The 27845-nt window shown below is 51.9% G+C and overlaps 10 protein-coding genes across 11 annotated transcripts; 4 read left to right on the plus strand and 6 right to left on the minus strand.

Moving 5' to 3' along the window:
* Window positions 1-15: 15 nt before the first annotated feature.
* PV09_06047 (uncharacterized protein) lies at window positions 16-1899 on the minus strand (the record flags this gene model as incomplete). The annotated part of the gene is made up of 3 exons (XM_016359631.1): window positions 16-1296; window positions 1360-1686; window positions 1738-1899. The coding sequence occupies 3 exons, from the start codon at window positions 1897-1899 to the stop codon at window positions 16-18; spliced, it is 1770 nt and encodes a 589-aa protein (XP_016212467.1).
* A 2402-nt stretch (window positions 1900-4301) lies between these two features.
* PV09_06048 (uncharacterized protein) lies at window positions 4302-5574 on the plus strand. The gene is made up of 3 exons (XM_016359632.1): window positions 4302-4597; window positions 4648-5352; window positions 5400-5574. Exons 1-3 carry the CDS (start codon window positions 4492-4494, stop codon window positions 5423-5425), a joined length of 837 nt encoding a protein of 278 aa, XP_016212468.1. The 5' UTR covers window positions 4302-4491; the 3' UTR covers window positions 5426-5574.
* A 131-nt stretch (window positions 5575-5705) lies between these two features.
* PV09_06049 (uncharacterized protein) lies at window positions 5706-7039 on the plus strand. Its single transcript, XM_016359633.1, has 3 exons — window positions 5706-5870; window positions 5931-6604; window positions 6659-7039. Exons 1-3 carry the CDS (start codon window positions 5809-5811, stop codon window positions 6676-6678), a joined length of 756 nt encoding a protein of 251 aa, XP_016212469.1. The 5' UTR covers window positions 5706-5808; the 3' UTR covers window positions 6679-7039.
* Window positions 7040-8174: 1135 nt separating this feature from the next.
* Window positions 8175-8864, plus strand: PV09_06050 (uncharacterized protein). The gene is made up of 2 exons (XM_016359634.1): window positions 8175-8529; window positions 8633-8864. Exons 1-2 carry the CDS (start codon window positions 8271-8273, stop codon window positions 8839-8841), a joined length of 468 nt encoding a protein of 155 aa, XP_016212470.1. The 5' UTR covers window positions 8175-8270; the 3' UTR covers window positions 8842-8864.
* Window positions 8865-10617: 1753 nt separating this feature from the next.
* On the minus strand, window positions 10618-12136 carry PV09_06051 (uncharacterized protein). Its single transcript, XM_016359635.1, has one exon. The coding sequence runs from the start codon at window positions 11863-11865 to the stop codon at window positions 11332-11334; it is 534 nt and encodes a 177-aa protein (XP_016212471.1). The 5' UTR covers window positions 11866-12136; the 3' UTR covers window positions 10618-11331.
* Window positions 12137-13210: 1074 nt separating this feature from the next.
* Window positions 13211-13930, minus strand: PV09_06052 (uncharacterized protein). Its single transcript, XM_016359636.1, has one exon. The coding sequence runs from the start codon at window positions 13701-13703 to the stop codon at window positions 13260-13262; it is 444 nt and encodes a 147-aa protein (XP_016212472.1). The 5' UTR covers window positions 13704-13930; the 3' UTR covers window positions 13211-13259.
* A 176-nt stretch (window positions 13931-14106) lies between these two features.
* On the minus strand, window positions 14107-16919 carry PV09_06053 (uncharacterized protein). Its single transcript, XM_016359637.1, has 2 exons — window positions 14836-16919; window positions 14107-14785 (listed from the first exon to the last, which is right to left on the minus strand). Exon 1 carries the CDS (start codon window positions 16877-16879, stop codon window positions 15755-15757), a length of 1125 nt encoding a protein of 374 aa, XP_016212473.1. The 5' UTR covers window positions 16880-16919; the 3' UTR covers window positions 14107-14785; window positions 14836-15754.
* Window positions 16920-18072: 1153 nt separating this feature from the next.
* Window positions 18073-20541, minus strand: PV09_06054. Of its 2 annotated transcripts, XM_016359638.1 has the most exons (6): window positions 20292-20541; window positions 19738-19984; window positions 19079-19685; window positions 18898-19025; window positions 18563-18850; window positions 18073-18501 (listed from the first exon to the last, which is right to left on the minus strand). In XM_016359638.1, the coding sequence occupies exons 1-6, from the start codon at window positions 20379-20381 to the stop codon at window positions 18320-18322; spliced, it is 1542 nt and encodes a 513-aa protein (XP_016212474.1). In that variant the 5' UTR covers window positions 20382-20541; the 3' UTR covers window positions 18073-18319. The 2 variants fall into 2 exon arrangements, with proteins under 2 accessions (XP_016212474.1, XP_016212475.1); XM_016359639.1 differs by lacking the exon at window positions 20292-20541 and having other exon boundaries at window positions 19738-20256.
* A 681-nt stretch (window positions 20542-21222) lies between these two features.
* Window positions 21223-26634, plus strand: PV09_06055 (uncharacterized protein; the record flags this gene model as incomplete). Its single annotated transcript, XM_016359640.1, has 5 exons — window positions 21223-21287; window positions 21350-22078; window positions 22124-22426; window positions 22484-26561; window positions 26626-26634. The coding sequence occupies 5 exons, from the start codon at window positions 21223-21225 to the stop codon at window positions 26632-26634; spliced, it is 5184 nt and encodes a 1727-aa protein (XP_016212476.1).
* Window positions 26559-27828, minus strand: PV09_06056 (signal peptidase I). The gene is made up of 2 exons (XM_016359641.1): window positions 27079-27828; window positions 26559-27023 (listed from the first exon to the last, which is right to left on the minus strand). Exon 1 carries the CDS (start codon window positions 27758-27760, stop codon window positions 27149-27151), a length of 612 nt encoding a protein of 203 aa, XP_016212477.1. The 5' UTR covers window positions 27761-27828; the 3' UTR covers window positions 26559-27023; window positions 27079-27148.
* Window positions 27829-27845: the final 17 nt, after the last annotated feature.

Below are 27845 nucleotides of genomic sequence, written 5' to 3' on the forward strand. Positions count from 1 at the left end.
ATCCTGTCAGGTCTGTCACGCGGTGCCCATCATCTTCTTCTCCTCAAGAGCCTTGCGATCAGCCTCTTGGAGAGCGACTGTTCTCTTCGTGTACTTCCTAGAATCAATGCTTGGAATAAACAATGCGGCGATGCAACCACAAAGGCCAAAAGCAAGAGCGACCTCGTATGAGAGATGAGCACCCTCAAGATAGGCCTCCTTATTGGCATGAACGGCCGCTGCTCGGATGGTTGGTGTGATGCCTGGGACGGCTGAGTAAGCCGCTGCGGTGCCCGCCTTAGCAGCGGCGACAAGCTTAGCAAGGTTTGCTTTGTCGAAGCCTAAGCCTTCGATGTTGCGAAGCACCGCCGGAGCTAGTGACTTGGCGTACTTGTTGTTCGTCACGTTCGAGAAGATGGCGATGGCAACCGCTCCAAACATAAGGCGGGAAGTGCCAGCAATACCAGCTGCAGAGCCAATGTCGTTTTGATCCAGGATACCGAAGCCTATAGTGACCAGGCAATTGAGAATAACCATTGACGTGCAAAAGGACACGATTACGGTCAGGATGATCGACTTGACAGGATTGTCGATCGAAGCAGTCGACATGGCACCGACGCAGGCAGTCTGGAGGGCAATTGCACCAAAGACTTGCCAGCGCTGATAGCCAATCTTCTTGCTGAAGCACATGACAATACCTCCAAAGATTGTTCCGAGCGGCAAAACTTCCGCATACAAGCCTTTGGAAATGGCATCTGTGGCGTACAGGAGCTGTGACAGACGAGGCCAGAGAGTCGCGTTGGAGTAGTATTGCATACCGGCAATACCCATTGCAATCATCGGCATCAGGAAGTGGCGCACTTGTTTGAACAGCCGAGGTGGTAGCAGTGGTTCCGCACAAGGACCGTACACCTCGTAAAATCCAAATCCAACGATTGTGCAAAATCCAACCACGATTGGCGCAATTGTGGCCGCTGATTTCCAGGGATGAAGCGTGCCTCCCCAGGAAACACCAACGATGAAGAGCGTGCATCCCGCAATGAACAAAAAGAGTCCGACCCAATCGAACTCGGCGAGCAGCTGTCTCTTCGTCTTTCCGTCGTGCCTGTGCTTTGTGTGGAAGTTGGGGGGATTGTAAAAGATAAACAAGAAGATGAAGTTGATCGTCTGGAATCCGATCATGAGATAGTAGGAAGCTCTCCAGGAGCCAGTTGTCGCGATAATGCCCCATGCCGTGAGTGGCATCATCTGAGCAATAATGGAGGATGCGTCAAACAGCCCGATGGTCACTCCACGGTGCTTGTTTGGAACAATTTCCTGCACCAAGAAGTTAGGATCCCTAACGAAGAACAAAACACATGCACTGGACATTGGACGTACCTGAACGGCGCCAAAGGACATCTCCAAGAAACCGCTTCCGCAACCGAAGATGGCACCACCAGCAATCATTTGCTCAATGCTCTTACCTGTTGCAGAGATGATCGCACCGACTATTAGCAGTGCAGAACCAGCAAGGAAGAAGTATCGGCGGCCGAAGATATCACTCATTCTGCCGCCAACCGTAACGAAAATGGCGCCCCCAAGATTCCATGCTCCAGTGATCCAAGTATATCGCGGATCAGGCCCTAGTTCAGCATTGACGAAAGACAAGATCGCAGGCGGGATCAGCAACGTGAACAAGTATGCATTGTAGCACATCCCCATAGACTTCAGTTTTAATTAGACGTAAGCCAACAGATGAGTTGTGACTTCACTTACCGCCGCTGCCATAATAGTCCGAAAGGTAAGACCGATCTCCTCGCCATGATGCTGCAGATCATAGATGATCTTGTCGTCTACGTCTCCGCTGACAGGAGCGCTGTTGTTGCTTGCGTTCTCGATAGCATCGACATCAACGCCTTTGCTCTCGTGCGTAGCCATCCTTGCTTCAGATACGATTTACGACTCAACTTTGATGATCAAAACCAGAGGCTGATCAGCGCAAATGGAAATGGGACGATCACTGAGAATAAATATTTCCTGTGGTCGGACTTGGCAGCCATGTTAAACGTGCTGAATGATCTACCCCGGATATACCCCAGGCTTCGTCTTTGGCTAGCGCTCTGGGGTTTGCTTTTAGGGGGGCAAAAGACGCATCCTAACGGCAGACTCCCGAGTCTCCGCGAAGAACTGGCAGATGCATAGGGCAATATCTCCAGTTTGCGGTGCTAGTGCTTCGCGAAACTCTGCATTTAGCTTTGGAGACAGTCTCTTGGCAGTTGTAGCGGACAAATCATATCTTGATGTGAGCTTGGTGGTGCTCGGAAATGTTTATCCCGCACGAAATCTGCAGAGTGGTATCCTGGTCATTTTCCGCTGAGCACCGACAACATGGGAAGATCTTATCCAGACGAGAGTCCATCGTGCATCAACACAGAAAGATCATTGCGGAGGTACAAGCTCACAGTAGGTCAGGGTATGAAAACATGAGACTTTTAATTGCTATACAATCCATTAATAAACGGGACATTTTCTTGCGCCGATGCGACGTTGTTTTCGCGCAAACATCGTTCGAACCGAGCCTGAAGAGTCGAAAACGCCCAGGAATATCTCCTTGATTCGTAGCATGATGATATATGTTCATCTTCCGTAAGAAGTGTAAGCCAAGTCCGCTTTGTGTAAAGCCTCCTTTCCTCGTATAAATTCGCTTGTCAACTGCTCTCGTTCGAGGGGAAGGTGTCTGCCAGCGTAACGCAAGATCTCCACGACGCATGTGATAAAATATAACGAATCGAGGCCGTATGATCTCTAGAAGGTACAAACGCATGCATGCATGCGCTTGACTAGCTCCAAGATACGAACTCCAGGATATCAGCAGCCTCACTCCCGGCGAAGCGGTTATTCCTCACGTGGAAACAGCGATTGTCTTGCCGATCACACGATGTAACCGATGCTACCAGAAGAGCTGATTTAGTATCCAGTAGTGTGATTGCAACTGCGGGCAGATCAGCTACTCCAGAACCATTGCGTCGGCTCATCAGGGAATCATCGAGTGGAAAATCCTTATCCGGAGCTCCAGGCAGAAAAAGCCACCGTATTCAAATCAACCATGAGTAGTTTCCATTTTGGCGCTCAGATTCCGTCGATCACCCATGATGGACAAACTGCCAACGTAAAGGGCATTTGAAATTATTCGCCAGCCTTTTAAAGGGGTTGGAAAATTGGTAGACCGTAGGGCTAACCTGAATCCGGAGCATGGACGAGCCGCGAAATGCGCCATGTCCGTCGAGAGGATCTCTTGAGACCTCTCTAGCCATGGTTCAGAAGGACTATTATAAAATATTCTTCAATTATTCCAGCCCTCGTTTTGTTTTTGTTTCGTCAAGCTGTTGAATAGCGGTTAAGTCCTGCTTGTATAGCATCTGAAGAGTTCTGTTAAATTCGAAGCGTAGAGGAACACGGCTCGTTGCGACGGCTCGGCCTTCACGCACGGATTTCAGACAGGAGGATTGGAGTTTAAAGTCTGTTCATCTCCACCGCGCAAGGTTGAATTCGCGCTAATCGCTGCAAACTGATATTCGGTGTTGGAGCGTGGAAAGAAGGGTTTCCTCCTTTTCATTTCCCTTCTCTCGTTCCATATGTCGTTGGGGCGCGAAAAGGTAAACTCCATAGCGGTGCCAACAATACATATCTCAAGGCTCAAGTTCGGGTTATGTAGGTCTTGGTTAGCCTTCTCATGTCTTTACTCAGACGGAGAGGTGCAGAGCCTGGATATGAGCCATCATTCATGTTCCACTGATTGAACACGTTAGGGTAGAGAGCAGAGCGTGAAATTGAGCTTCCTTTCTCCGTGTGTGCAGTTTTTCATTCGCGAAAGGGTACTGTATCTCTTGCAAGACTCATCTTGACTGACCCGAATACTTCAAGATCGCCTGCTTTGATGATAGGTGCACTCATAGATACGTTTCCCGGTATCCTTCGATGTTTCTTTTCTGTTAGCACTTTTAACTTCATCATAACCAACATTGGAATCTCGATACCAACACAGCTTAGGAATTTGAGCTTACATGCGTAACGCAACAACGATAATGTGAATTCTTCAATACTCATATCCGAAGGCTCTGCAACGCTGGACGATTGCTTCTTATAGCGTCTTGGATGTTTTCGAAGAGCACCCGATCTCTGCTCGAAATTCGTTTACGTATCAAGACATATGTTGCTGGAACATATAAGGCGCCTCCGTGGAGCTTCCCTCGAGACGAGGACGCGGACCCACTACGGGAACCCCGCAAGGGTATACACACGTACCATTTGAACATGGAGACCTAGAGACGAGCTGGAGTCTCCACAGCGATGTGCGCTTAGTATCAGCATGCCTCGAGCCGGTCTGCAGGCTCACCATATAATGCATTGGATCCGCCCGGAGAAATGTATGAACCGTGCTCTTGGAACGTTTGCTGTTGAACAACACGGTTGCACGAAATTGAAGAATTGTCCATCAAATCATCCTTTGAGGTTCCTCTTATAGTGAACATGGCGTCAACGGAAACGTCAAACGGGGCCAGCTCCTCCGATGGATCCACTTCAAGTGCTCCTCAGGTGCAAACGAAGATCAACCTGTCGGGCAAGGTGATAGCGAGTAAGCAAAACCGACTGCTTGGAGGCACGCTAAACTAAGTCAAGACACAGTCACGGGCGCAAATCGTGGCATCGGTTTGGGAATTGCAGAATGCTGTCTCGACAATGATGCAGCCAAGGTGTACTCGATTGACTTGCTGGAACCGGGCGAGGAGTTCGAAGCCGTTTCGAAGCGGTATCCCGGCCGTTTTTTTGCAATTCAAGCAGACGCCACGAAGGAGGAGAGCATCACCAAGGCTGTTGATCAGGTCGTTTCGGAAGCAGGCGCGATCCATGGGATGGTTTGCAACGCTGGCCGGACGAAACACAAGGCTGCTCTGGACTTTACAACTGAGGAGATTGAGCAGTTGTTCGCCATCAATCTGTTTGGAGCCTTTTACACGGCCAGGGCAGCTGCCCGGGCCTTTATCAAGCTAGGGGTGAAAGGATCTATTGTCTTCACAGCATCTATGGCTTCACACAGGCCGAACAAGCGTGTCCCAAGTGCTCCGTATGGTGCTACAAAGGCAGGCGTGCGAAATATGACCAAGACACTGGCGATGGAATGGGCCCAGTACGGCATTCGAGTTAATAGTGTTTCGCCTGGCCTAGTGAAGACCGCCATGACCTACTGGGTGCCACAACAACCAGATTGGGAGCAGCAGCTGAAATACTACGGCGGTATCCCCAGATTGGCAGAAGTACAGGAGATCGGTACGGCATATGTCTATCTGCTGAGCGACGCGGCAAGCTACACAACGAGCATCGACATGCAAGGTGAGTTTAGGCTGCGATCGTTCACCTATCGATACTGACGAAACCAGTGAATGGGTGTATCGGCATTTGTTGAGCGTGTGAATAGCGTACACGCGTGAGATGTCCTCGTCGAGGCAGACCTCTCTCAGTAGAAGAGGAAAAGTGATGTAGACGACTGTTAGAATAGTTTCCCAAGTTCGCCGCAAGGCGAACAGGCTACATGAATTAGCAATGAAAAATGACTTTGATCGAACGAGTTACGATTTGCTGACTTCGTCCCTTCGGTATCATGCCGAGATCGGTTCGGCTTCATGAATCAAAGTGCACATTGGACGCTCGACCAGGCGAAGGCGTCATCTTACGCGAAACCCGTGCACTTTCTCCGCCAACATGCCCACGTTCTTTCGCAACCTCTCGAAAGAATCTCCTCCCGTCCTTCGCTGAGCCGCAGTTATCCCGACGGCCGACGCTGTAAAAATGAGCAAATCGCTTTTCAAGCTCGCTGGCCAGAAGATCGCCGTCGTTGGCGGCTCGTCCGGGTAGGTTCTCCCCACATTTGTAAGCGCATCACGGTCGAAGCGGCTCTTACATCCGGTAAGCATAGGCTTCGGAGCCGCAAGCCTCCTTCTCGAAGCAGGTGCCCACGTCACCATAATTTCTTCCAATGAAGACCGGGTGAAGGATGCCGTTCGGCGCTTAAGCGGCACCGGTGCTGTCGATGGCAAGGTGGGAGATGTGAGAGACGAGGAAGGATTCACGCAAGTTCTCATATCGCTCGCACCACTGGACCACATTGTGTTCTCCGGCGTCGATGTCATTATCCGGGGTCCTTTGGCGGACGCGAACCTTGATGAAGCGAAGCATCTTTTCGGCGTCAAGTTTTGGGGAAGCGTCGTGATCGGCAAAGCACTCGTGAAGCACGAAATTGTAAGGCCTGGGGGCTCGTTGACGTTGACCTCTGGAACTGCGGGACTAAGGCCCGGTAAAGGAGCCGCGATTGGCGGAGCTCTCAACGGCGGAGTGCTGTCGTTGACAAAAGGTCTTGCCTCGGACCTCTCAGACAAAAGGATAAGAGTCAATACTGTGGTCCCAGGTCTCGTCAAAACGGAGCTGTGGGATAAGCTGGGCAAGACGAAGGAGGAGCAACAGCAGCTCTTCGAGGAAGGGGGTAGCAAGCTGAGTGTTGGATTCGTGGCTACCCCTGAGCACATCGCCGAAGCATATCTATACGCCGTGAGAGCAGATTATGCGAACGGCACACTCATTGTGATTGGTAAGTCGCGAAGTGAATTCGGCTCGTAAAGAGAGCTGACAGAGAGGTTGATAGATGGCGGTGGTCAGTTATAGAGCCCTGTCACGCTGAATGGATTCATTGGAATGGCCATGATGCAACATCTAGGGGGTTTGACGGACGAAAGATTAGAACGTGATAGAGACATGATACAGATGATGAACTCTTGGCGTGGCTTCAACTTGCAGGTGTTTGGATGCATTTGCGCCAACAATGATTGCTTGTGTATCTTGCTTCTCTCTCAGACTAAGGCACTTCTCTAGACATGCCGCTTTCCACATCGTTCGATTCCGACTTGAAATTTGTGGAAAATTTTCGAGGCTTCTTGGGCGTGTAAAGTGCATGCCATGTCGTTCAAGAACGTCAATCTGATATGGTTATCTAGTCTAGCTAGGTGAAGAGCAACACTAATAGGAGATTTGCCCTTCGTCTACTCCACAGATTGGGGAGCACGCCTTTATCAATCCGTATTAGGTTGCGTCCTGGACGTAGGGCAAGGGCTTCATGTCCCATTTCCGCAATTGAGGAATAGCAAAGCCGAGATTAACTCGGATCTGTTCGTATAGCCAAAAGTCCCAACTTAATCAGATGAGCTGGGGCATTTATGCTTGCTCCAAGCCAGATATCAGGGGAAACTATCGATAAGGAGCAGGCATGCATATCGTTTGCTTATTGTCTAACCATTTCCCTCCACATCGTCATCTGCCGGCTGGACCTGCCATCGCAACTCAATCGAGGCAAATAGAAACGCACAAAGATATTTGATGATTGCGAAGATGGGCTCAGGCATCCCTGGATATCCAAAAAAAAAATCTTATGAGACCTTTGAGCAATGCAGTTTCAAACAGCACGAAGAACAAGGAAAAGCTGGTTGCCTACGGCTTGCTTTGCACAGCCGAGCTCTGCGACCGCTATCTCGCAGTAGTCAGGCTTTCTCATCAGTGCGATCGTTATCGTTCCCGTGCTTTAGGAAACACCGTGCAGTTCCGCCTTTGAATGAGAACGGATAGCCTATTGAAGACGGGAAATCACCGAATTCGAGGTTCGAACCTGGACGACCTAGGTAGACCAGAATTATCCGTAAGTTGATGATGCTCGACAGACTGGAGCTTTTCGACGAGCTGGGACAATTGTCATCCACGCCATGACGGTGCGTAAGCTCTTTACCGAAACGGACAGGCAAAGGCCAGCTTTTCAGAAGGCTATATAAACCTAGAATGCGATGGAATGGGATTAAAGTGCTACATCTTCAGATGACGGTGTATCAGACATGAAAGAATCAGACACGTGCACCGACTGCTTAGACGTTTCGTGGCCGAGGACAAAACGAAGTGCCAACGGAGCTTATCTTCGTTCTCTTTTTCCTCGTATGAACAACAAAATTACTTGAAAGCATAGGATGCCGTGCATAAACACACGGGAGAAAGCGTGGGCGACGTCTATAACATAGTCGACAAACTCTCCAATTAGCTTAACTTAGTAGTTAACTTATCGAAGCCTGCAGCTGACTCAACGGGTCTGCGCAAAATCTTTCTCATTCTTTCCCGTACTCCCCATCTTACGTCATTGGAGACAGTCACGATTCAACAAACACTCAGCCTTCTTTTCAGCCTTCTCGAGCTCTTGATTCACCCTATTTTTTTAGACCATGGAGCCAACACTGCCTCGCGTTGCCATCACGTACTGCACGCAGTGCAAGTGGATGTTGCGCGCTGCGTACTTCGCACAGGAGCTTCTCTCCACCTTCGGCACAACCATCGGCGAGATCGCCCTGATTCCGGCCACCGGGGGAATCTTCACCGTGAGCCTGACGTACAAGCGTGAGGGCTCGGCCGAGGGGCCCAAGGACGAAGCACAAGCTACGACGGTGCTGCTCTGGGATCGGAAGGAAGAGGGCGGATTCCCAGGTACGACCGCTGGTGCTGCTGCTGCTGCTGCTGCTGCGGCGGCGGCGGCGGCGGCTTTTTTCTTTTTCACGGCCCCAACGTTGCATGCTGACGAGGTCACGAGAAACGAAAATTCTGAAGCAGCGCGTACGCGACCATCTCGACCCGAAGCGAAGCCTGGGGCATTCGGACACTCCAGCAAAGTCGTCGAAACAAGCGGCAGGGACCGTGGCTACCGAGGAGAAAGCTGCAGGCCTTGAGAAGAACAGCAGGGTGGAAGCGGGGGTGGTGCTGCGCGCCGACGGGACAGTGTGCGAAGATTGCAACCCGTAGAGCTGCAGCTAGATCAATGCAGAGAGTGTTTTGCAAGTGTGACCACGACGTCGCTCCGATTGCATGCCTTCCGCCTCGCGTCCGTCACCGACGGGAGAAACAAAGAGCGTAGCCGGCGTCGCTCGCCCAGCGCCCGTCGCCAAAACAAGCTCGTGAAAGCGCGGGGGCGAGATGCTACCGCGTGTGGGTGCAAAAAGACTGAGCAGCTCATGCGAAAGAACGGCACGCTTATTCCTCCGCCCCATATAGTCCACAAAGTACTGCGACCAAGGACTGCACAACCGGCTAGTTCGTTCTGAAGTTAACTAGACGTACCCCCTCTCACGCTGCTCCTGCCAAGAGTGGGCCCCACCATGCAGGCCGAAGCCACAGGTCCCGCAGTCTCGATCGCGCTTGCCTAGTACCGTCAAGGGTAACCGCGAGGGAGAGTACTTGTACGGCAGGAGCTTGCTCCGCCTCGTGGCAATCTCGATGCGCCCGCCAGATCGCCGCTTTCACTTTCCTCGTCTCGTCCTCTCCTTGTTCTTCCACGCCCCCACCCCTCTCACTCTCTCTCTCTCTCTCCGCCTCTCTCTCTCTCTCGCGTCGAGGCCAGCCAAAAGCACTGAAGATTTGGACAGACTGACCAATGCGAACGAGATCGACGATGCGCACGACGCGAACGCCGCGAAAAGCAAGAAGGAAAACGCCCCCATTGAGAAACCTCGATCTCGATTTGTAGATTCCTTGAATCCATCCCTTGTGCTCCTTGTCCTGCTGTTTGTTTCTCCTTTGCGCTCAATTTTGCGACGCGTGTTTCTCGATCGCCACTCGAAAATCTCCACGGTCGGGTTCTGCCCGCGAGCAATGAACAGCGGTGCGCACTTTGACACATGATGGTGTGCGTCCATCAGTGCACCGGAGGCGTTTACGTTTCCTTTTCATTTTTCTTTCTTTCTTTTTGGCGACTCGATTATTTCAATTTTGGGGCTGCCTAGAAACTCTAAACTCCACCGCGTTCTCGCGAATCAGAAGGTTGTTTTTTCCCCTCATCTTCTACCAAAGAACGCTTCAATGGAAATGAGAACGGAGCTTTGGTAGGCCAGACGAAAACCGGACTTTGGACATGTCCCCCTCGCTAGTCGAGCGGCCGGATGTGAGCTACAAGTAGAAAGATGATTTGCGCCATGCGAAAGTGTGACAATGCCATCCGAAACTCATCGCATCGCGTCCTAGTAGGGGAATCGAGAGACTGAGTGATGAGCGTGCAAAGCTAGAAAGTTCGTTCGCCCTACTGCTCCGCACGGTGCCTGTGATCGGTTCGTCTCTGCCAGTGAGCGCTCAACCATCGTTTGACGCATGCAGCATCCCCAGCCCTGCTTGTACTCGATCGACGATCCTACCGTCAGTGATCGGCTAAGAACGAGCAGACCCGCTGTTTCTTTTACCTACCGATTGTCGATCTGCTGCAGTAGTGGGTAACTTTGGACGTTGACCATGGGAGAATCGGCGCGGGCATGGCATTGTTCTCGCATTTCTGATGGCTAGCTGCCTGCTTTTTTTTTCCCCCTGCGAGCATGGCAAAGGAGAGGCGATTGGCGACCCTTTGTTGTCTGCGAGATTGCGCAAAAAGTATGGATCAGAGCTGCACGTTCGAGACGACCTGCTGCTGTGACACTGGCCAAGCATTGCTGCTACATTGGGGGGAGGGCGAGGGACACGATAATGAGGAAGCGCAGCAGAACCTCTGGCAAGTTGTCGTGGACAGTTGGTAAAGTAAGAAAAATTGAAAAAAAAAAAAAAAAACAAAGATCGCTCAAATTATAACAAAACGTCTATGGGTATCTTTCGTTACAAAACATCAAATGCAGCTCCAGCAGTCCTGCCTTTTCCATCTTCACGTGCCATGAATAAAAACCAGTAAGCTCGGGCACGAGGCCGATTCACCCAAATGAACGTCCGCTCTCCGTCAGACAAGGCGGATCCAATTTCCTTCCAATCGGCGCGGGAGACGAATGTACGTGCAAAAAAGAGACACGCGCTGGTTCTCCGCCATGCAGCCGGTCGTAGCCAGTACGGGAAAGGAAGAATAACGAGGAAGACGAAGGTGAGGAGCAGCTCTCGGAGCGTGCCGCCAGATTTTGCACTTCGTGTTCCCCCACAACGAAGCGTGGGAGCGCACAGAGAAACCTTTGTTTGGCTCGCGCCTTTTTTTTTCCCCCGTTTCGTCTCGTTCGGGTCACCGTCGCACCTGTCTTTCTGCGGTGCCCTCCCCAGTTCTAAAATGGTAGGAAGGGCGGAGAGAGAGAGAGAGAGAGGGAGAGAGGGATGGAAAGGGGAGGGTAGCAAACGCCGCGCGATGCGTCTGCGCCTTGCACCCCTCTCTGCGTTGTCTTGCGCCTGAGCAGGGCGGCGTGTACATGACGGCAACGGTACGGCCAGTGGAACACGTGATGACGGTGGTGATGATGATGATGATGGTGGTGGTGGTGGTGGATGCTGGCGGGCCGTTCAGCCTCCGATCAGGCCGGTGATCTTGGCGCAGCGCGTGCAGTAGTACGCGTTGATCGAGAAGGCGACGAACTCGCCGAAGGTGGTCTGGCAGCGGGAGCAGATCCTCGGCCGCGAGGAGGACGAGGACGACAAGGAGGCGGAGCTGGCGCCGCTCTCGGACGAGGCGGAGCTGGAGGCGCTGTCGTCGCTCAGCTCGAGCACGTCCTGGTGCGGGCGAGGCTTGGGCCGCTGCGGGTGGGCGGCGGCGGTCTGCAGCTGCAGTAGCTTGGAGGCGTCCATCGTCTGGGGCGGCAGCGAGAGGATGGGCGGCCGGGCTGCGAGAAGCGGGTTGTGCGGGTCTGGGGTGATAATGTGCTCCGTCAAGCCGGGCGAGGGCAGCGGCGTCTCGATTGACCAGTGGTCCGACGGTGCGGACGGAATGTAGGTGAAGTAGCACAGAGGTTCCCTCTCGGACGATGGTGTCAGGAAGGACGAGATGTGAGGATGGTGATGACGTTCCGCGGGCGTGGAGTCGTCGAAGACAGCGTCCATGACACAGGAGAGTAGAGGGTGCCTGTGTTTGGGCCAAGACCAAGCAGAAGCGAAGCGCTCACTTTAAACAGGAGCAGCAGCGGCAGCCGGACGAGTGCTCGTCTATGCGGGCGTGATTGGGACGGATGTAGGAGGGTGAGGGGGGGAGAAAGCCTGCTGTTCATATGTTGTGCTCGGGCAGCAACCAGACGGGTCCAGCACCAGCAGTAAAATCAAGTGGAATTGAGTATTGTGGTTGGTGCTCTCGAGCGGGACGATCAGCAGGCTGTTATATGAAAGGGTAATGGGAAGGGGGACAGGCAGTGCACAAGGCACGGGCGGCACCACTACTGCTGGGCGAGGCACAGATACTGTTTCCCATCGCCCGACCGATGACCAAGTGGTCCCAATTTTTTTTCTCTCTCTTTGTCACTGGGAGGGAACGGAATCTCAGGGAAGGGAAGGGAAGGGGGTTGGGCGGTAGCAAGCGTGCAAAGCGTCGAGCGCGAACCCGAGAGTCTGGGAGCCGGACCATGACACCACCCAGCCGGAGCGGTCGGCGAAGTCTGTGCTGTTTGTTTGCACGGGCTGGGCACACGGGGAACGGAGCAGACAGCTGGAGCGGACGCAAGCGGCACCCATGATACCAAAGAAAGGACGCGCAACAAGGGGACGCTTGACCCGGTGAGTCAGAAGAGCAGCAGTGGACAAGACGGGACGACGTGGACAGGCGGACACATCAGCACCACACGACGCGCAGCGGGGGCTCAGCAACGCCTCGTCAGCAAACAGGCCAGAAAAGGCCCAAACCAGCGAGCATCACAACAATTGCGGCGGCGGCGGCGGCGGCAGCAGGAACACCAGCGAAAAAGCAAGGGCGACAGCAAAAAGGTAATTTGACGCGCTGCTCCGGACACCTGAAGCTTGCACCAGCGAACAGACACGAGGTACACGCGCCCGCCCACTCACGCACGCTGTCCGACGCTCCACGCACACAGCACAACCACCGCGAGCGAGCGGATCAAGGTTTCTTTCTCGGTCGTACTCTTGCCGCCCGTCCATACGGAAGCCCCAAAGAACCCCAGCGCAGGCGGACGCGCACAAGGACGACCACAAGACACTGCGCGCTGGCCAGCCACGTCCTGGCCTTGGTTGGGCAGCAGCTCGTTTCACAGGACCAGGCCTGCACAGTCACGCAGTCATGCTGTCCACACGCACGCGGACCACCGAGCGAGCGTGCTCTCACCACTCGACGGACGGCGAACTTTGCTGCTGCTGGGAATAACACAGGTTCCTCATCGTCGCTTAGCTCATTCGTGCGCCAGATCTCCACGGCGGGCCACGATCGGCTTCGAGAACGCTCGTCGGCGCTCATCTCCACCTGGCGCAAGCCTCGTCTGGACACGCACGCCCACCTACCGGCCCTCCCGTTGCACCCGCTGTAGCTCGTCGTTGTCCTGTCCTGCGACTGTGCGGTGCCGTGCTGCCCAGCCCGTGGCTTTGGTCGTCGTGCGTTCCCGTCTTGTCGCCTCGCGCCCTTTGTTCCTTTTTCTCTCCGCTCCCCTCCCTCTCTTCTCCGGCCGGCCCTCGCCAACCTCCAGAGCGTTTGATGATTGGCCAACCTCGTTGGAATCAATTGATAGATAACTTTTCGCCGCCGGCCTGCACCACTGCCTGGACGCCCTGCAATTCGTGGCTGGCGAGGGGCTGCTGCTCTGGCTCTGCTCTGGCACTGCTCTGGCACCTCGCGTCGGCACCCCAATCAAAGAGTCACTCCTGCTTCCGAAGTCTGCCTGCCCCTTGTGAGCGCGTCGCTTTGTGCGTACCGAACGGGCGCGAGAGTAATGTGCTGCGTGCATACGAACACGAGGCCGGTCACGCTTTGCTGCCTTCTCCGTTGCTGTCGGCGCTTACGAAGCCTCCAAGACTCCCGTGTATCAGCCTGAGTTTCGGCCTTCCGGGCTCCTGGTCCCATCTCTCTGGCCCCACTCTCTCTCGTTCTCTCTCTCGCCTCTCTTTCTCCCTACTCTGTGCACGTTACACGCTTGCAGTCACTGCTGTGTTTTTTTTTTCATGTCCATGTGCGCCTGTTCCGGGTAGATTGGTGGACCCATCCAAAGCAAACTACTCGAACCTTCGAGCCCAGCCGTATCATGTTCTAGCCCTCTTAGTAAGCTCCACTCTGAACCGCGAATCTGAGTCCGAAGAGAAAATGAAAATGAAAAAAAAAAAAAAAATTCTCTTCAATTCAATCATTTGGTTCGGGCTTGACAGGGAAGATAAAATTTTTATCCTTCCGTCTCTGTGTATCTTTGTTGACTATTCTTTCAGTGATTGTATCCGCATTTGCAGCCTTCGGGCTCACGCGACATGGATCACATCGTATCACTTGCACTGCCATCATTCCCTGCCCGTACCTTCAAACAAGTGCTCGTGCTGTTGCCTTGTGATCCTCAGTCTCGACTCCTGCGTCTTGTCACCATTTCACGCGTCGCCCGGTAGAATCTCACTTGTCTTTTCACCGCCTGCTGCAAGCACGCGTGACCATGAACAAACCTGTTCGCCGTTTACGGGCCGTCCCCGTCGAACGGGTTTCGATGCGATTCTAGGCCTTCATCGAATCTCTTTGCGCACTTGCTCCTCCGCCTCTGCCAGCCAAGCGCGTCTCGACGTGCGCTGAGTCGCGTCCCCGCCAGCGCAGGTCCAGTAGCGAGCTATTGATTTCTGTTCAAAGAAAGCACACAGTACAGTCCCCTGGTAGTTCATCTTAACGACCGTTGCTCGATGTTGATTATCCCACCCTGTGTCTGCAATCAGGCCCCTGGACCTGAGAGTCCGAGCCTCCGCCGAGCAAGCCTGGGAGGCGTTCGCCAAGGCGGTCGCCTGATTCTTCGGCCTTCTAGACGATTGCCAGAAGCAGAGTGGTGGAACGACGGTGTGACTAGGCTTCTGTTATTCCCGGCACCAAGCCCTAGAGCGACTGTTGCTCACGATATACGACGGGTGGCTCTCGTAATGTTCCCCTCCTGGAGAGATTGATGGGATCGCGCCGGCTCCGCAAAGGAACCTCCATGCCACAGCCCTCGATCATGCCTGTCCCGCCTTGGCCCAGTCTGGAACACATCGCTGCATGATACGGCTCCCCCTCTCGCCGCAATTCTACCATCCTTACACGGGACGCTACTGGATGAAATGCACTCGTAGTTCTCGTTCCGGCGCTGTCATTCTTCTCGCACTAGAACAGCGGCTATCTTTCGCCTTGCGCGGTATTCTCACATGCTTGCTAAGCTAAGCTCCGACGCCTTGCAAGGACTCGGCGCCGAGCACACCACAGTTGGGCAAAGAGCACGCACAATGAACGCGTAGTCAGGCTGATGTGCATGCTTCTGCTCGCGCGTCTCACCACCGTTGCTTCCCCATATCAACCACTCCACCGGTCTCTCTGTCTGAAACTGCGCGGCTCCCACACCTGTTGTACACCGTCCACATCGTCTTGCGATGCCCAGACTCGGTTGAGACGGTCGGCAGGTTCGATGGAGGCCTTAAACAGTCGTTCAATCTCTGACTGGGCTCTGATGCGCGATCTAGACCAAACCCCGCCATGAGCGCTAGAGGATCCCGCCCTCATCTCCTCGCCGCCACAGGCCGCCTTTGCCAATCCTTATCTTTGAAGTCGCTTGGAATCCATGCCCGGATCGATTCCTGTCGTTGTATGTCCTGCGCAGCTCGAATCCGCAGGCTCTGCAGAGTGATCGAGACTCTTGTCCTAGAATGGCGACTGTAATGCAAAGCTGCCTGTCGCGGTCCCTCCGTCGCGTCTTGGGCATGATCATCTGGTCCTTCGGCGATCTAGTGCTGTGCTAGTAAAGCCCAACTCAGGCATCAATAGCGTTCATGAGCACGAGAATCCTCAATTGACGTTGATCAGAAGCTGTCCCTGATCCCCCCTCTCGTTACCTAGGCTGGTTCCCAGATCTCGACTCAAAGTTATGATCTTATTACAAACCCACCTGTGCTCCTCACTTCCACTGTACGCTACCATGGCCTGGAACTTTTCGATCATCGTGGGCCATATCTCTAGCCTTGTGAGTCTTAGTCCTGATTGTTCCGACGGCTCAACTAGCACCGTCCAGACAGCACTTCGATCGTTGCGATATGTGGCATTAAGTGCGTAGTCGTCCACAAAATCTCCGCATCCGTAGATGATCAGCTTCCCTTTGTACAGTTCAACCCCTTGGATATGATGGGACGAATGTCCGTGGATGATGTCAACTTCACATTCGTCAATAAGAAAGTGCGCCAAGCTTCGTATGTCGTCCGATGGATGCCAGCTGTAATTCGGACCCCAGTGCACGCTAAACACCTTCAGATCTGGCTTCTCGCTTTCCTTGTAGCTCATCAAAAGCTTCTTCAGCCTTTGACGCGTCGCAGAAGTATAGTCGATGAGATGGAAGCCGGGTATTCGGCCCCAGTCGTGCGGGTGGTCACTCGCTGCGAAGACGTGGATCTGATACTCAACATTGTCCATGTCACCACGTATCCGTAGTGTCGCTGGCCGCGTTGCTTCATGGGCGTCTAGGCCTGCCCCTGCGGAAGCAATGTGTGCGTCTCCGAGGCACCTTACTGTCTCCTCCAGCCCCGCGACACCAAAGTCAAGCGTGTGATTGTTGGCCAGCCCCGCATAGCTAATCTTCGCTTCTTGCAAGCACTGCACCCTCTGTGGGTGTGCGCGATAGTTGAACACCTTGTTCGGCCAGATGTCGTCCGACGTCGTGACGGCCGTCTCGAGATTGATCAGGTTCAGATCTGCCGTCCGGAACAGCGGCAGCGTGCTTCCCCAGGGAGACTGCGCGTTGTAGTCACGCAGACGAGGGTGGCGCTCCCGGATCGTGTCGCAGTGCGACCTGTCTTCCGCGTTCGCGACATTGGTGGCGAACAGTCCGTCGATGAGCCGGCCGAGCATCACGTCGCCGGTAAAGTTCAGTCGGAACAGTCTGGAGGAACCTGACGCTTTGCCAACCATCTTGAGCGCCATCCCAACATCGATCTTTCCTCTTATTTTTTTTTTTTTTTTTATCTTATCCTCTTCTCCACGCCTTTCTTCGTCCTCCGGCCTGACAGACGTATTCGCCGCATCAAGCGCGAGCAAAGTTTGGACGAGCAAAGTCCAGGGTAATAAATAGAAACGATGAAGAAATAACCGCTTCGTCGGTCGAGGCGACGCAAAACTTAAAAACGTACGCCAACCGTCAGCTGATCATGTGATGTCATCGGGTCTTTGGACGCGCCTCCGAAAGCATCCCACGCGATCCCGTGAGCAACTGGTTAAGGAAGGGGATTGTCCTACTTCGAAAGGGGTGAGGAGGACGGGAAATAATAATATTTGAAACTCCGCGGCCGTCGTATCTCACGCCGTCGAGCATGCGTGAGGTCTCATTTTAATCATTCCACCATCTTTTGCGCGTGTCCCCTCCCCCCCCCCCTTTTTTTTTAATGCGTCGAACCAAGCGCGGAGGGTTACCCGCTCGCGCGACGGAGTATGGAGAGAGAGATATAGAGAGAGACGCCAGTAGCGATTGTGTTATGAATTCTTGACGGGAAGGTGTGCAGATTGGATGCCTGCGCATGTGGTGATATTGCCAGCGTGAAGCACTGAAAGGGAAGCAGTTCCCCTTCTTCTAAACCGTGTCGTATCGTCCGCTTCCTGAACACTAGCAGCGCGTGGCTCGCATCCAACCTGTCAAATACTTGAGGAACCGATTTCGTGGGGATTATTCAAGCGGATCTTCACACTACTCGTGCAACCTGTCCAGCTTCTAGGCTCGTCTGAAGCGGCCTCCTCATTTGGTTGAATTTCACGAGCCCTTCGCGATCAAGGGCCCTCCCTATACACAGATTAGGCGATACGCCAGGATCGGATCTTTCATTCTTCGTGCTGAACCGGCTTTAGAAAAATTAGCCTTGGCTTGTGAGGCCCGGCAGGTCGATGAGAGGATGTGCATGCGCTGAACGTCCAGACATTACCCAGTCAAATTGTCGGTTTGCCCCCATATGGCTCTCCACTGCAAAACTGAAAAACCCTCGGCTGGAGCTTAGGAAGGACTAGGAGAGGGTATCAGCGAAAGTAAAAGGTGAATTGATAGGGCTCAGCATTCACGTTCGTCCGTACTTTCCTGACGGCAGAGGAAAGAGATGAGTTGGGTATCTAAAGACTTGGATTTAATGAAGGACGATTTGATGTGGAATTTTCGATTTCGGTAGAAGATATCCTAAATAGGCTTGTATGGTAGCAGGACCCGTATGAATTGTACATGTTGACTCCACGTGGACTTCCTTGTCACACGAATACGTTGACAAGACCGAGACCACTTTAAAGCAGGGCTAGCCAAGTTTCTACTCAGATTCAAATCTTTATGTGGAGATTAATCTAGCGGGAAAAAAAAATCATCCGTTTACCACGATACGAGAGTTCTTATCATCTCTGCAAATCGCTGCCGACGTCGACCATGCATCCATTCGTGATCGACACCACCAGCGTTGTCGTCTGCTTTTCCACTCCGACCAGTTCCACCGTTTCCCCCTCCGGCAACTTCATGTTTGGAAATCGCCGTATGAGTCGAACAACCGTGATGGCTGCTTCTGTAAGCGCAAAGTCCACTATTGAGCGCAGGCCCAGGTCAGTGTGATGAAGCGCATACAGGGCTTGTGTGACGCTTACTTCCAATACATATTCTTGGTCCCCCGTTGAATGGCAGGTAACCCCACTTTGCGTTGGTGGGATCTTTGTTCAGTGGCATGTCCTCGTCCCATCGTTCAGGGCGGAATAATTCTGCGTCCATGCCGTAGAGGTCCGGCCTTCTATGCATGGAGTACACACTGTAGGCAATCGCTGAACCTTTGGGAACGAATACCGGAGACTTGCGATCCGGGCCGCCTCCTGTTGGAAGTATCGTGTCTTTTATTGCTGTTCGAGTGTTTACTGGGAGAGAAGGGTACAGGCGCAATGCTGCAAGATGTTAATTCAGCTCAACTGGCGGACTTGGGTTGACTAGCTTTCTTTCAAAACATTTTGCAAGTACGGCATGTTACGCAAGTCGTTTCTGTCGAGATTTTCTTTGTTATACTGTGTTATCTCAGCTCGTAGCTTTTGCATCACTTGCGGATGCCTGACTAGCAGGAAACTTGTCTCGCAATCAGTTGTGAGTGTCTCTACTTGGCCCAAATCTATACTCACAATGTCCAAGAAAGAAGACAGGCGGTCGTATCTCTGCCTGCGGCTAAAATGTTTATTATTTGGCCCCTCAGAGCAGTTCGATCCGGCGCATGTTCAGCAATGGCGTCGAGGAACACATACTGTCCTTGGTTATCCTTGGTGCGGTCTCTTGAAAGATTGCGCTCTATGATCTGATCTGCAAAACGATGGACATCACTGCAAGCTTTTCGAAACTTGCTTCCGCCTATCAGCCAATACAAATCCAGAAGGCGAAATCTCTGAACGACGTAAGATTGAGCAGTGTTGAACGCATCTGCGAAAGTTTGCTCCCCTGTGGAATCAGGCGCTTTAAGGCTTCGAACCGACTCCCCAAACAAGAATGCAGTGGTCACATCAAGAGTCATGCGGAAAAAAAGCTCCTGCAAGTCTACAATTCCACCGCTCTCTTCGACGTTCTGTATAAGATCGTCGACGGGCTCTCGGAAAAGCTCGAGGTCACTGTATTGCTTATACATAAGCTGTGGGCGAATCATATCTCTGGAGTGCTTCCACGCAGCGCCTTCTTGCGTAAATATGCCGTCGCCGAACATGGGAAATGTTATATCACGACGAGGTCCCATGCCGATGTCTGCCAAGACAGATGAATTTCTGGTTGCAACATTTCTTTTCGGAAGGCCTACCTTTGAAATTCGTCGATAATATAGCCTCAAGATTTGCCGGGTCGATGGTACCAAACGCTTTGGTTCCGAGGAAGACCTGCTCTAACGTATTCCCAGTCTGTCTGAAATGGAAGAGGAAGAGTTCCATGAGACGACATTCGGTGTCTGCACGAAAGATCTGTTCCAAACGATCGATTCCAAACGGGCGTTGATTTTGAAGTCGCGGCGGTGGTAAACAGCCATATTGTGCCGCCGCCGCCTCCGCAGCCTGCGCAAATGTCAGCAGCTCATTTCGGCGAACTTCGAAGCTTTCAAGAGACAACAGGGAGCATAGTAATCATGCAGAAGGAAAAAAGAGAATTCCTGGATATGTGGAGCGGCTCGATTTCTCAGTTTTGAATGAGAAAGTTCCACAACCATCAAGCACAGTTCGAAGAATTGTCTTCGTCTTCTCTCATGAACAGAACTACTTGAGACAACCACAAGGCAGTAACGGTCAAAGCCACATGGACGACGCGCCTATCCCAAAGCAAGTGAAATATAGTTTTCGTCCTGTCGAGCTGGGCGTCGCTTACCTTCCGTTCACGCTTCGCACGTATCACGCGACTAATGATGAAGGCAAAGGTTGAAGCGCAAAGAGCAGAAATGAGATAAAAAAGAGTCATTTTGAAGGCGAACAGGAGCTCGATTTACGCCTGCTCTGAGAGCTATAAGGGAGAACTTTCAACAAACAGCGAACTTTAGCGAGGGGCATCTGAACCGAGAGGAGCAGAGCAGGGACAAGTCTCTTTGAAGCTTTGCCAGTGGCCGGGAGCAAATCCATTGGCGTTTTGGCGCGGATGGCAGCGTGACAACAAGACGATTGGACCAACAGAAAGCGGGAGCGAGCCGCCCCGTTAGAACGACGCTGCACGGTGTACACAAGTTTAGCGCCAATTGCCGCAAAGAGGATCGTTTACCTTGCAAAACTTCAGGAGGATTTGGCACACCTCTGAAACACGTAAGCTGGTTATCCCTTTTCACGCGTAGGATTTTTTAAGGGATGTTTGATCGTGTCTGCGGCGGTATGGGGGTTTGTTATCACAACAAGTTCAAGCCATTGTGGCCGCATCTTCGTTCTCTCGAAATCACCATCCCTAACTTTCTGTGCACGGTTCTTCTGCAACCAAGCAAAGGATTCTCGCATCTGGCAAAGGGGAAACGGGGGACAGGTGGATCGGCAAGGACTACGCTTGTCAAGTGAGTCTCATGTCGAATTCCAAGCCAGCAGCTCCCCCATCGCAAAGTCGCTGCTCGAAGTTCGTGGTACATTGGCAGTTACTGTATTGTCTACTTCGCGGTCTTGTTCGCTGTTCAACGCCTGCACTTTGTCCTCGAGAGAAGCCTTATGTTTGTTTGAGGGTGTTCAGTTGGCTGGGACGCCTTGGATCCGTCTTGCTCTGCACAATCTTGTCGTTTGGCTGGCTGCGAAGTCAAAATCTGTCCCGCTGGGCCTAACCCTTTGAAATGCCTTTCATTGACTTATCCAAGCCAAAACAAATTCAAGAGGAGGATGCTACTACTGCGATCGAGTGAGTTGAATCACCCAATCTCGAATTAAAAATCAAGTGAACACGCTCTAACTTCTGCCCAGCGTTGTAGCAATTCATGGTTTGTACGAGGACGCTATCTCGACGTGGACTGAACGACAAGGAAATGTGCTTTGGTTACGAGACATTTATCCTCATCGTGCTACCAAAACCCGAATACTACTCTACAGTTATGACGCAAGTGCACTGGCTGCCCCGGGTGAAGGAAGTTCTGATCGGCTGCTATCATGCGCCACAACGCTGATAGCTGAACTATGCTCCCAGCGCTCTGATGCGCATACTCGAAAACGCCCGATAATATTCATCTGCCACGGCATCGGTGGTCTCCTGGTCAAACGAGCTTTGGCTTTCTCGTGCATGAGAAGATCTCCGCGAGTGGAACATCAGCGCTCAATCTACCTGTCCACCTACGCTATACTCTTCATGGGAACTCCTCATAAAGGAATGAAGAAACGTTCGATACTAATGACTAAAAAAAGAGAGATGAGCGGATCGAATGAATTCATGATGAATCTGAGGGAAGGATCTGAGATGATCAACGAGATTGGCGACGTCTTTGCATCGATACTGAATGATTTCTGCATCTTCAATTTTTGGGAGGAAATCAAAACAACCTCCGAAAACTCAGCGGAATATATTGTTGAAGAGGACTCTGCTGCTCCGTTATGGGAAAATGTTGAGCGGTGTGGAATTTTCGCCAATCATTCTGGACTTGTAAAGTTCGGCAATGCTGAAAACTATGGATATCAGCTGGTACAAGACGCGCTGAAAAGGTATGCACGAGACGCTCCTGAACACATCAGGTTACGATGGCACAGTGAAGACAGAATGAATCAAACCCTAAGATTGGATTATGATACAGAGAGGAATCAACCTTCGCTCGCTAACGTACCTACCAATCATGCCTTTGCAAGGGACATCAACAAGTGGTTTCTTGTCGAAAGACAACCTACCAGATTCTTCACCGGGAGAGAAGCATGCGCACGAGATGTTAAGCACAAGTTTTCCGAAGCGCAACGGCAGGTAGGTAGGAAAAATCATGCAATATTTGCTATATACGGTCTTGGTGGCTCCGGGAAAACCCAGTTCTGTTTAAAATATGTGCACGATAATCGTTTGAGGTACGTTTCATTAAATTTAGATCTCTTTTAGCATTTAATTCTTACGTATAGCATTAGATACTGGGGCATTTTCTGGATAGATGCAAGCACCACGGAGAATGCAGAAGCGAGTTTTGCAAAAATTGACCAGCAAGTACGTGATGGAAGCAACCACTCAAAAGAAGGGAGTTGTTCGGCTGCAATGCATTGGCTTTTGCAATGTAAAAAGCCCTGGTTGATTGTTCTGGACAATGCAGATGATCCAGACATGGACTTATCGCGATTCATTCCCGCTGGAAGTCATGGCCATATTCTTATTACCACTCGCAACCCCAGCGTTGTTGACTATGCAACCGTGGGTCATGTCAAATTCCAAGGAATGGACCCTGAGGAGGCGATCAGTCTACTTTTACGGACTGCCAAAGTGATGGACCAAACCGAAAGCCCCAATCCACGCTCCCGTAGTCTTGCTCAATGCATTGCCTCCGAACTAGGATACTTAGCTCTTCCACTGGCGCAAGCTGGAGCAACAATTCGACGCAAAATATACTCCCTTGAAAGATATCTGCATCACTATCTTGGCCACCGAAAGGCCATGAGTTACCGAGAAACCCGAAGTATTGATGACACTAATATAATCACTACATGGGAAATCCCATTTCAGCGGATTGCAAGTCGTCCTTCAGTCGAGTACAGGAACGCAGTAGATCTACTGCATATATTTGCATTCATGCATTTTGAGTCGATACCGGAGGAGATCTTCCAGAGAGCTTGGAACGAGATTGAGGAATCACAAGCTTATTCCAACCGATTCCCCGAGATACTTCGGCCAGATAGTAGTGAAGATTTCCAAGCGCGCCTCAGAAGTGCGATACAGGTGCTTTCTAGCTACTCCCTCGTGGATCACGAGCTCAAAACGCGCGCCTTTATGCTCCACCCGGTCATTCATGCCTGGGCTCGAGAGAGACTTAGTGATAAAGATCAGCGCAAATGGTTCGACTGTGCCATGTCAGTGCTTGCTTCGTCCATATCCTCCAAATTGGAAGCTTCTGGGCGTCGATTTCGTCAACTTCTGATTCCGCACATGGACGCTTGTCTCAAAACCTTGAAACAGCAACGACCGCAATTTCCAGAGACTATTGAACGAGCTGCTGACGTCGAGAAATTCGCTTGGGTTTATGCCGAAAACGGGATGTGGGAAAAAGCACGCGATTTACAGGTCCTGGTCGTGAATTTCCGAAGTAGGCACTTGGGACGCTGCCATGAAGCTACATTAAGTGCAAAACGACACTTGGGATCAACGTACTGGAATTTGTTCGACCTAAAGCCCCTGATAATACTTCAGATGTGGATGCTCCTCGCCCTATGGTTTATACGGCCGACTCTTAGTTGCTGGCTCACCCTGACACCGTGGAAGCCCGACCACGTGGCATATTGTCTAGCATTAGATGATTTAACCCAGAGCTTATGGCTTGTTGGTCAAAGGGAGAGATCAAAGCGGGTTGGAGAACGAGCTGTCAATGGTCTGATAAAGCATTTGGGCCGAGAGGATCCGAAAACATTGAATGCTATGTTCAACCTCGCTCGGACGTATCTACACTTGGGCGAGTATCAAAAGAGTAGCGAAATGCTTGTGTATGTTCTCAAAATGCGTAAGAGGTTCTTTGGGATGAACCACCTTGACACTCTTATGGTCAAGAATGAGTACGGCGTCCTTCTATGCGCTCAGAAAAAGTATCTAGCCGTGGCAGAGCGGTTAGTTTCGAACGTACTCAAATCGCGCAAAGAGATGCTTGGGGAGGAACATGCTTATACTCTATGGTCAGTAAATGATTTATCGAAGGTGCTATGTGAACGTGGACGTCCTGCAGAGGCAGCCGTGATGCTGAAGAGAATCATCCCTATTGTCTCACGCACCCTAGGCGACAATCATGCCGGCATGAGCATGACGAAAGGTAACCTAGCACGAGCTCTTGCGCTATGTGGAGAATGGGTTTCGGCAGAGAAAGTTCTTGGGCCTCTGCTTAACGCAATGCCAGCGGAACATCCAGACTGGATCCACGCAAAATACGGCTATATACGCATACAAGCTCGCCTCGGTCAATCAGACGAGGTAGAACGAAGTTGCAATGCGCTCCTAGATCAGATTGCGAAGGGCAAGATTCTTTCCTTAGACAATCCACGAACAACGGCCATTGCCGAGGAGCTTTTCAAAGTGTATCGTGCTAAAAATCGTCTGGCAGAGATTCGGGCTCTCAAGAAACGAATACCGTCATTGGATGAAAACAACTTCATCGGTGACGAATTCGATGTTTATGCCATTCGCAAAAGCTCTCAGCCCACAATGCATGCGAATAACGGTGCACAGAGAGCTGGAGAGCTCTCTTCAGACGCCAACGACACCATTCCGAACACAGGTCAACCATCGATTCCAAATTATAAGTATTCACCTCTTCCCACAGAATCTTCATTTCGCGTCCTCGAGCTTTTACCTGGTGAGAAGAACGCAGATCTGGCTTTTAGACTCCACCTTGAGGACTGGTCAAAGAGCCCTGTCTATGAAGCACTATCCTATGCTTGGGGAGACTCCAAAAATAAGGTTCCCACACTGTGTGACGAACAACCATTATATATTACAACAAATCTTCGAGACGGGTTGATTCATCTTCGTCAAAGCGACAGGTCTCGCTTCCTATGGGCTGATGCAATTTGTATCGATCAAAATAACCTGGAAGAACGAGGACAACAGGTCAGCATCATGCGCCAGATCTACGCAAACGCGACGAAAGTAGTCGTCTGGCTTGGAAAGGATGAGGACGGCGAAGCTGCCAAAGCGGCTCAATTCATGCAAACTTTGGCTATAAGCCTTTGTAGGCGTCTTCCCAACGAGTTGAGAGACATGAAAGCCATGGACGACCTTTACAGCCTCACCGACAACGCTGCTTTCACAGATGACAAATCAGCTTGGCTGTCTGTCGCCTGGTATTTCTCGCGAGCATGGTTTCAAAGACTCTGGGTTTTCCAAGAAGTCAACAGTGGTCCGAATGTAGATGTTATTTGCGGAACGAGCCATCTCAGTTGGGACGTCGTAGGTTTGGCTGCGACCTACATTAAAAGATGGCCAGCAGTGAGAGAACACATATCCAATATCCACGAAGGTTTCTGGTATAACGCCTACATAATGCGGAGCCGTCATCACCAGTCAACAATTTCAGCGGCGTCAATGCTGTTGCAAGGCCAAAACTTTGTGGCCAGCGATCCATTGGACAAGGTTTATGCTCTTTTGGGCACACGTCCGCTCCGAAAGTGGGAGAGCAGCCTGCAACCAGACTATAAACGTTCAAGACAAAGCCTTTACTGGGAAATTGCAAAAAGATGTCTTGTTGAGGACAAGGATCCATTCCTTCTGTCGTGCGCACAGCACAATCGCGGAGTCAATCTGGAGGACTTTCCATCTTGGATACCCCAGTGGGACCAAGAACGGGTTCGGGTACCAATTGCTATGCAGAAGGCAGGTTGGAACGCGTCAAGTGACTCAGCTCTATTTGCCGAGATCCAAGGCAACGACGCGATTCTCGAGTTGCAGGGAGTGGTTCTTGACACTATTCTCAGCGAATATGAACTCGATCCAGACGTTCTCTTCAACGAGAATGAGCATTCCAGTGTCCTGGGAAACCCAACTGATCACAGTCTTCTGAAACTTTGGCGCGAACAAAGAGACCTTGTTTTTTCTCTTTATCCATCCACTAAACAGCTAGCCAAAGCTTTTGCGTCCACCTTTGTCCTTGGATATCGCATCAACTACGATGAGGAGTATCGCGAACGTCTTATGGCTGATTTCTCTGCTCATGTTATTCGTCTAGTCCAGCTGTGCGCTCAAGACTCTAGACAGTATGCTGAGATGGCTGATGAGGCCCCAAATGGTGACTGGAAGAACTACCTGCATGAAGCGCACTCTATGAGTTATAGAAGAGCTTTCATCAGGACTACAAAGGGGTATATGGGCCTAGTACCTAATGCTACTCAGGTGGGAGACTCTGTCTGCATTATTTTTGGCTGCAAAGTACCATATATACTTCGAAAGATCAACGGTCATCACTTTCTCGTTGGAGATGCATATATCCACGATGTTATGGACGGACAGGCGATGGAGCTGGTACGTTCTGGATTGCTGAAGCAACAGAGCTTCCTAATCCGCTGAAATGCGCGACTGGTTGTAGGACTTTTAATGTACATAGACCTCAAGAATTAATCATACACCGCCCTATGGGCTTGATAGTCCTGTGCTCAGTGGCTGGTTGGTATCTTGATATTCTCAGTTTGTGTCCCAACCCAAACCTGTGCTATTCTCGCGTACCGATGGCAGGACAGCTCGCGAACTTGAGACGCCTGCCAAGAATAAGATAAAAGCGGCGTAAGACTCCTGGCGTCATCGTGCAATTGTGCCCGATGAACGAAACCGCTTAAAGCTACATCACACCTTGGCTCAGATACGGCCTCCTTTACTAAGGCCGGTTCAATGATGCCCCCTGAACAAATCACGCAGGACTTGTTGATAGCCGTATGAGGAGGGCGGCAGCTTGCAGAAGCTGCGTGACCGGCCGGTGGGACTCTTCTTCTATCCGTTCATTCAGCACGAAAGTCCTTAGCGCTAAGCTTAAGCGTCAACGTACTGCCGACATATCTATTTGCCGAACCACCACAGAAACGGTCGTGGGCCTTTTTGTCTCCCTCCCCTTCTTTTCATACGAAATCCAACGTCGATATCGACGGCGGAAGGCCCTCGACGACTTGTGTTCTCGAGTCCGGCGCCGAGGCTGGGAAGGGCCCGAATCGATGCGGCGGCCACAGCACGCCCCAGACGCGCCCCGTGATCAGGCTCTGGCTGATGGGGCCGAAGTCGTTGCTGTCGCGGCTCTTCCTCCACTCGTCGCCCTCCATCCACACCGCGCCGGTCGGCACCCGCACAATGGGTGGCAGCGGCCGGAGACCCAGCTCCTCGCTGTGCTTGCCGCCCTCCACCTCCTGCTTCCCGACGCGCCGGACGTCGCGCATGACGAGGTCGCCCGGCAGGGCGACGACCCTCTTGACCAGCTCGCTCTGAGGCTCGTGCGGTTTGATCATGGTCACGATGTCGCCTCTTCGGAGGTTAGCTATTGCGGAGCCGGCGAGGCTGTGCCTGAATACAAGGACGAGGTCGCGCTCCCCCGTCTCCAGGAAGTCTGGCGATATCGTAGGTGCCATGCTGCAGCCAGAGACCCATTGCACTCGGGCGAAGGACTTGCCGAGGAAGTCGATTGTAAGCAAAGTAGTTGTGGGGACGAGGAACCAGCGCAAGGCAGTATGAAATGACATTATTTCTTTTGGAGAGGGAAAGGGGGGGGGGGCGCGCAAAATCGAGAGTCGTAAAAATGGGAATCAGGTGTTGTCTCAATGAAAT

Source organism: Verruconis gallopava (genome assembly GCF_000836295.1).
Source record: "Verruconis gallopava strain CBS 43764 unplaced genomic scaffold supercont1.20, whole genome shotgun sequence".
Lineage (NCBI taxonomy): Eukaryota > Fungi > Ascomycota > Dothideomycetes > Venturiales > Sympoventuriaceae > Verruconis > Verruconis gallopava.